This window comes from Apaloderma vittatum, unplaced genomic scaffold (assembly GCF_000703405.1).
Source record: "Apaloderma vittatum isolate BGI_N311 unplaced genomic scaffold, ASM70340v1 scaffold14168, whole genome shotgun sequence".
In the NCBI taxonomy this organism is placed as follows: Eukaryota; Metazoa; Chordata; class Aves; order Trogoniformes; family Trogonidae; genus Apaloderma; species Apaloderma vittatum.
The window spans coordinates 1-8251 of record NW_009732501.1 but is presented as its reverse complement, the minus strand read 5'-3'; the positions used below and the strand labels follow the sequence as shown (position 1 = coordinate 8251).

Genomic DNA, 8251 nt, shown 5'->3' with positions numbered 1-8251 from the left:
ATGGAGAAGGCAAAGGTTCTCAATGACTTCTTTGCCTCAGTCTTCACCAGCAATGGCTCTAGCCGCACTGTCCAAGTTGTAGAAGCCAAAAGCAAGGGCTGGGAGAAGGAAAATCCACCACTGTAAGTGAAGATCATGTTCAAGACCATTTAAAGAATCTTTAAAGAAGTTGCTAGGCCACTTTCCATCATACTTGAGAGGTCATGGCAGTCTGGTGAAGTACTCACTGACAGGAAAAGGGGAACCATCACCCTATTTTCAAAAAAGAAAAAAGGCACACCCAGGCAACTACAGGCCAGTCAGTCTCATCTCTGTGCCTGGCAAGATCACGGCACAGATCCTTCTGAAGGCTCTGCTATGGCACATGGAAAATGTGGAGGTGACTGGCGGCAACCAGTATGGCTTCACCGAGGGAAAATCCTGCCTGATGAATCTGGTGGCTTTTTATGATAGATCAATTGACAAGGGAAGACCAACTGAGGTCATCTACCTGGACTTGTGCAAGGCCTTCGACACTGTCTCGTACGACATCCTGGTCTCCAAGTTGGAAAGACATGGATTTGATGGATGGACCACTTGGTGGATAAGGAACTGGCTGGAAGATCACACTTAAAGAGTTGCAGTCAATAGCTCAATGTCTAAGTGGAGACCAGTGACAAGTGGTGTCCCTCAGGGATCAGTACTATTTGACGGGTACTATTTAACCGGTACTATTAATTATTTAACCGGTACTATGTCACCATTGTCAGTAACATGGACAGCGGCATCGTGTGCACCTTAAGCAAGTTTGCCGACAACGTAAAGTTGTGCGGTGCAGTCGACAAGCTGGGGGGAAGAGATGCCATCCAGAGGGACCTTGACAGGCTTGAGAGGCGAGTCCTGGCCAACCTCATGAAGTTTAACAAGGCCAAGTGTAAGGTTCTGCACCTGGGTCGAGGCACTTCCAAGCACAAATAAAGGCAGGGCAATGAGTGGATTGAGAGCAGTCCTGGGGATAAGGATTTGGGTGTGTTGGTGATCAACATGAGCCAACAGTGTGCACTTGCAGCTCAGAAAGCCAACTGTATCCTGAGATGCATCAAGAGATGTGTGACCAGCTGGGTGAGAGATGTGATTTTGCCCCTCTACTCTGCCCTTGTAAGACCCCGCCTGGAATATTGCATCCAGCTCTGGAACCCCCAACACAAGAAAGACATGGAGCTGTTGAAGTGAGTCCAGAGGAGGGCTACCAAGATGGTCTGAGGGCTGAACACCTCTCCTATGAGGACAGGCTGAGAGAATTAGGCTTGTTCAGCTTGGAAAAGAGAAGGCTCTGGGGAGACCTTATAGCAGCCTTCCAGTATCTGAAGGGGGCCTACAAGAAGGCTGGGGAGGGACTTTTTACAAGGGCCTGTAGTGATAGAACAAGGGGCAACGAGTGGAAGATGGAAAAGCGTAGGTTTAGACTAGATATAAGGAAAAAGTTCTTAAGTTACCCTGAGGGTGGTGAGGCACTGGAACAGGTTGCCCAGGGAGGTTGTGGATGCTGCATCCCTGGAAGTGTTCAAGGCCAGGCTGGATGGAGCAGTGAGCAACCTGATCTAGTGGGAGATTTCCCTGCCATGGCAGAGGGGTTGGAACATCTAGTTCCAACCTAGATCTTTGAGATCCCTTCCAACTCAAATCATTCTATGATTATATGAAATAATCTTCAGATTAAAGATATTCTTCATCAACATCCTGTTTTCAAAAGAGGTGAAGAAAGCAAGATTTAAACTTACATTGGGAGAATTATATCTTGCAACATAGGGCATTAAAAACAACCTCAGAGATGCGCACTCCAGCCTGGCAAGCACATACTCACTAACAGAAATGCAGCTCTAAACAAAGCTGCGCAGAGCAGCCTGCAAAGTACTGTTCTATAGACATCTTCCCACCACTAACACAGAAATTCCATCTCAGGCAGTATGGGATAAGTCACTTCTGCAACACAGTATGTCTTTAAAAAGAAGGCAAACAAGATGCCCTCGTAAGCACAGAGGTGCGTTCTTGGCGATGTTTTTCTTCCTTCCTTTACCACAAAGGTATGTATTAGCCTAACAGGTCCTACTTACCAGAGTAAGACCAGGACATGCTGTGATCTAGCAGGCACTCGGCTGGCAGACCTATAGCGTGGCACAGCTAAGCTTTATGGGGTTTTGCCAAAGCATAGATGCAACTCAAGTTTTCCTCTGAACTGCTCAGAACTAAGGTGTGTGAGATGCAAATCAAGAAATACAAATGCATGGGAAGCATTTACACTTACTGGCTGGATGCCTGCTTCAGAAACTCCTCATCTGTGTGTTTGAAGGTGTCCAAAAGGCATCTCTTCACAGTTTTCTCCACACTGACTACTTCACCTGTCAGACAGGGAAAACAGCAACTAAGCTCCAGCTAAAACATATCTGGCCTATCCCAGTCTCTCCCTTTGCTCATCCAACATTTAATCAGGTGGTGCACCTCTCAGAGCCTGTGCAGAGCAGCTAGAGCACATCTTGGGCTCATGCTACCAACAATCTGTGTGGTAGTATCTATGGAGAATTTGACATAGCCCTCCCTCCCACCAGCCTATTTTGACTCCTGAAGTGGTACTACCAAAACTGACAACAGTGCATCTCACACTTGCTTAGTGGTTAACCACAGGCTACGTATACCCTTAGAATCATAGAAACATCAAGGTTGGAAAGGACCTTAAGATTATCAAGTCCAACCTACAGCCCTACACCACCGTTAACACTAAACTATCTCGTGAGGTGCCACATCCAGCTGTTTTTCCAACACATCCAGGGATGGTGACTCCACTACCTCCCTCAGCAACCCATTCCAATGCTTCACCATCCTTTTGTTGAAGAAGTTTTTCCTAATATCCAATATAAACTTCCCCTGGCGCAACTTTAACCCATGCCCTCTTGTCCTATCGCTATTCACTAGGGAGAAGAGACCAACACCTGTCTCACTACAGCTACCTTTCAGGTGGTTGTAGAGAGTGATAAGGTCTCTCCCTCAGCCTCCTCTTCTCCAGGCTGAACAGCCCCAGCTCCCTAAAGCCTCTCTTCATAAGACTTACACCCTCTAGTCCCCTAATCATTCTGGTTGCCCTTCTCTGTCCCTTCTCCAGCACCTCGATGTCCTTCCTGTACTGTGGAGCCCAGAACTGCACATAGTACTCTAGGTGCAGCACCACCAGTACCAAGTACAGGGGCACAATGACTTCCCTACTGGCCACACTATTTCTAATACAAGCCAGGATGCCGTTGGCCTTCTTGGCCACCGGGGCACGCTGCTGGCTCATTTTCAGCTGGCTGTCTATCAACACCCCCCGGGCCCCTCTCCGCTGAGCAGCTCTCCAGCCACTCCTTCCCAAGTCTGTAACACTTGTTGGGGGTTGTTGTGGCCAAGGTGTAGGACTCAGCATTTGGCCTTATTGAAACTCATACTACTGACCTTGGTCCAGCAATCCAATCTGTCCAAATCTCTCTGAAGAGCCTCTCTACCTTCCAGTAGATCAACACTTCCTCCCAGTTTTGTGTCATCTGCAAACTTACTCCATCCTCTCATCCAGGTCATTGATAAAGATGTTAAACAGGAGTGGTCCCAGCACTGAGCCCTGGGGGACACCACTTGTGACCGGCCACCAGCTGGATTTAACTCCATTGACCACAACTCTTTGGACTCAGTCATCCAACCAGTTCCTAATCCAGGCAAGTATATGCCCATTGGCCACGGGCAGCCAGCTTTTCTAGGAGAATGCTGTGGGAAACTCGTGTCAAATACCTTGTTAAAGTCAAGGCAGACAACATCCACAGCCTAAAGCCTTGTGCCAAAGACTTTCAGCTCTCTTTCCTGGAAGACAGCACAGTTTTACAAGCCCACAAGGAATGACAGGAACTGTAGAACTGCACCCATACAAATCAGTTTCCCTGTCATCAAGACAGAAACGTCCTACAGCCTTTATTCCATTGCTCTCACCTTTAGGAAATTTCTTGATCAGGTTTTGGTGCAGATTCTGTGCTGCAAATTTTGAGGCTCGGACTCCCCCATGGCCATCAAAAACAGCAAAGTACGAGATACGTGTGCTGTGAGGGAACAAAAAGCAGCAGAAAGGGGCTAAGAAGGGCCATTAGCCAGAGAGTGGGATCAGGTACATTTGTCTCCGTAACACCCTGCCTTGTGTCAACCAGACTGAATAAACACAGCATCCCAAGGTAGAAACAAATGTAGCAAGTCTCTAAGATCACACATTCAAGCATTTACATGGTTTATGTGTGTAAGCAGTGAGCTGTGAACTTGTCATTTTCCACCCCTCAAAAAAATGAAGGATAGAAGAGAATTTATAGACCACAATTTGCCATAAAAGCAGCTAAACGTTTCACCTCAAGGGCACTGCAACTCCTCAGCATTACACAGTCTAACCAATCCCACATTTCTTTCCATGCCTAAACTTGCTGAAACCATGCTACAGACAAGAAACTCGGATCCCTCAGCACAGGAAGCTCTCGGGACAACATTAGTTCAGATACTGGATTTACAGTATGAGGATGATGCTTGAGAGCACTCCTTAAATACACACACAGGTGTTAATTTGCCAGGAGATTTAAACTTTTCTAATTAAAGAGTTCTGACATGTGTTTTCTCCTCTCCAAACATTCTCCACTGTGACAGTTAGGATTTTACACACTGTAAAATCTCCAAGAGAAAGCTTGATTACTTATAATTAAATTGAGGGTCTCTAAACATGCATGCTTATATTTGGGTAAAAGAGTCTCAACGTCCAGAGTTATGACGCCTCCACAATCCTTATGAGGTGAGCAACCAAATCCATTGAGCATCACTCCAAGGGAGGTATTTATATATAAACAACTCTGTGATTTGTCCAGGAACATAGCTAACGATTCAATCCATGCCTCCTAATAATCAGCTCAAAACACAGACCACGACAAACTCAGTCAAGAGCATCAGCTGCTCAAAGCAAAAGGGATCATATCATGGACTCAGCTGAAGCTCCTTCACCCCTGTGATGGCTGCCATCCACACCTTTATTCCAGCACTTGGGGCTCACTTACATCTGAGAGGGCAGAGGCTGGCATTCCTTGGTGATATCGTTTAAGACGACATGTGCATCCTGCATGTCTTCTCTTTCACCTTTTCGCTCTGCTGCATAACCCTTCAATCCAAGAAGGCCCACTGACCCTAAAGGAGAACAAAGCAGACACACACACACACAAATCAAACTCCTCTATCTCCTCAGCTAAGGCTAAAAAAAAAACAGCTACCACTTTCCAGCTTTAAAAAAATCAGCTACCACTTTCCAGCTTTCAGAACCCTATCCTGGCATTGCAGCAAAGTACAGCCCTCATACATCTAGTATCTTCTGCTGAACAGAATATATTTATTTTGTAACATGGTTTTTTAAGTGCCTCCAAAGTCATCAGCCATAAAAGTCACTTGCCCTCATTTTACACGGGACTGCTGGGCATCAGACTCTCTTACCAAAGAGGGATGAGGGGGTAGGAGAAGCATCTGGCACTGAACCTTCAGATTAAACAAAGCACAGCTTTAAAGAGAGTGTTAAAGACAGGATATCAAGATTTGCTGTATCCCTGCTTATTCCCAAAGCCGCAACACAACACGTGGGTACCTGTGCTGAAGTCAAATGCCCTATTTGTAACAGCAAGTCTCCCTCTGGCTTTATTAGCAGCCATTCAGTGCAGAGTTCTGTGCCTGTGACAAAAGAAACTGGTGCAGCTCTAGCCTTTTAGAGGTTTCACAATCAATTCCTCTTCCAATAGCACAGAAATTTATCCTGCCAGCACTGTGGTGCTTACTGCTCAGCTTCTACTACTTCAGCAGGGCCAATAGGAAGGCCCAGTTGAGGGAGGCAAAGAGTGTCAGGGAGCTCAAAGGGCTTCCACAAACTTTGTTCCCTATGAGAGGCTTAAAATGCAAGGGGACTTAAAAACCAAAGCTTAGGTTCTTCTGGACTTACTCAGCCCAATGTCAAAAGTACAAATCAAGTACATTTGTTTTCAAACTGTCTGAAAACCTTTACAAACTTTCTTTTCCACAAGTTCTTCCCTGCCATTCTTCTCTTCCTCCTCCAAGGACTTTCTCTTCTCCCCTTTCCTGTGGCTCCCGGCTGATGACAACTGCTCAGTAGCACTGGAGGCTGAAAGCAAGTAAAAAACATAGGCAGCTGAAATCTTCCAGCTGTTTACTTACAGAAATTCAGCAGCAAGTCCTTTTATACCAAGGTATTCTGAGGAGCCCGGGCTTGTACACTCACACCATATTAAGTGACCAGAGTTATTAATGCACAAGACATACTACTTGACAACAAACATGCACACACATTTCATTCAGCAGGTACAGCCTGTAGCAGACACCACTGTTCAAGCCCATGAGCATTAATTTGATCATTTTAAGTTGTGTATCTCAGGCACAGCTGACAGACTCCCCACCAGCCTGCAGTTTGTTTCATAGCTACCAGCCCTTTCTGCAGTTACCTCAGGAAATTACCATTTCAGGTTGGAACACTTCTAATTTATTTATTTTTAAATTACTACTATTTGTGTCTATAAATGGCACCCATGACAATACAAAGAACTATATTTTATTACTCTGAATGTGCATATTTGTTAGGGGTTTCAGAAGATAGGTTATAAATTAAAGCTAGCAAGCAAAATATGATTCCCATTATGTCAGAATCCTAACCTTTTCCTTTTGGAGATTTATTCTCATATGATAACAGTAAACTATCTCACCTTCTCCCAGGTGATAGCAAACACTTGGCAGCATGCAGAAAGCTTTGCCAGACCAACAGTCTGGTTTGGAGAAATTTATAGCTAGGAACAAGAAGGTAGTCTGTGCACACAGAGAAAGGCAACAGAAGCCAGCGCAGTGGCAGAACTAGGCCATTACTGCCTTTGCTCTTAGCAAGCACACACACTCCCAAAGCAGAAAGCTCTCAGGCACAGACAGTGGGGATCCCCAAAAGACATCTGAGGGATTTACATTTGGGGACAGACTTAAGTTTACTTTTAAAGAGTCAGAATCCTGATTCAAACAATCAAGGCACAAACTGATCACCAAGATCGGTGTCAGCCAACCTGGACACCAGGTTAACTTGCTGTGCATCCAACACAACAGGCTATATCAATGGGTTTTCCCAAGAAGGATGAGTTAGCAGAGGCTTGGTGAGCTGACACAGCTCCTTACCTGTGTCACCACTGCTGGCTGGTGGAAGATCATCAAAAAGTAAAGAGCCTCCTTTTCCTGAAGGACAAGAAAAAGACAAGAGCCACTAAATACCTTTGTCCTTTTGAGTGAATAACGCCCTATGTAGGCCTCTCCTGAGGTGCAGGAATTATAAAATGCCAGCTTATCAAAGTAAGTAAAATTTCAGCTTCTGTTACTGGATGGTGGAGGCAGACTCAGGCCTTACATTCTGGTTATTAAAAAAAACCCCAAACCTACAAGAAGAGACAAAGAGCTGCTCTGCACACCAGCACTGATAACCCAACTGTCTTTATGCTGTCTTACAAACAAAAGGGTTTACACAAGCTTCATCTCAAGAGATGCTGACACAGGAAACACAGGAAGCCAAACTAATGGCAGGAATGAAGCGCCCATACCTGAGTCAGCACCACTGGCTGGTGGAAGATCATCAAAGAGCAGAGGCATTTTCTGGGCTTCCTTCCCTGCAAAACATCACAGCAGAGTGTGAATCTGTTGCAAGCACTCAGGAATTGGTTTCTGGAAGGATTGTCCACCAGGTGAGCATAAGTGGGGTAACTGAGGAGAGCCTTGGCTACTTTTCCTCCATCTCTAATTTAGGTAGCTCCTACACAAACAAAACAACCACCTGCCTAAGGATCATGCGAGTATTTATCTTGAAAACAGATTTTTTTTTTCCTAGCAACCCACTCAAGTTTGTTAACTTCCCTAAGCAGCCCAGTCAAGATGTTACAGGATGGAAGGGGCCCAGAAATGCTCAGATTTCAGGTGACACCATTATAGCTCTCCACTTTTTTTGGAGCCACAGCAGCACAGAGAGGGGAAAGACTCCAGCAGGTCCTAAACCGCAAGAATAACAATCTGCATCTGAACGAGTCCCAGAGAAAAACAAAATCACAAAAAAAGCACCAAATCCTGTCATTTCTCCAGCGATTTTTAAGCTGCCGCCTCCTGGAGCCGCCTCCTCCTGCCCTCAGGCTTTAGAGGCTCTCAGCTACTA

At 45.6% G+C, this 8251-nt stretch overlaps 1 protein-coding gene across 1 annotated transcript; it reads right to left on the bottom strand.

Annotated features, from left to right (window-relative positions):
* Positions 1 to 2280: 2280 nt before the first annotated feature.
* LOC104278545 (integrin-linked kinase-associated serine/threonine phosphatase 2C-like) lies at positions 2281 to 7715 on the bottom strand (the record flags this gene model as incomplete). Its single annotated transcript, XM_009875555.1, has 6 exons — positions 2281 to 2378; positions 3988 to 4094; positions 5082 to 5208; positions 6062 to 6184; positions 7234 to 7290; positions 7650 to 7715. Coding segments are annotated over 6 exons (578 nt in total), but the record flags the coding sequence as incomplete, so codon positions are not given.
* Between the last annotated feature and the right edge of the window lie 536 nt (positions 7716 to 8251).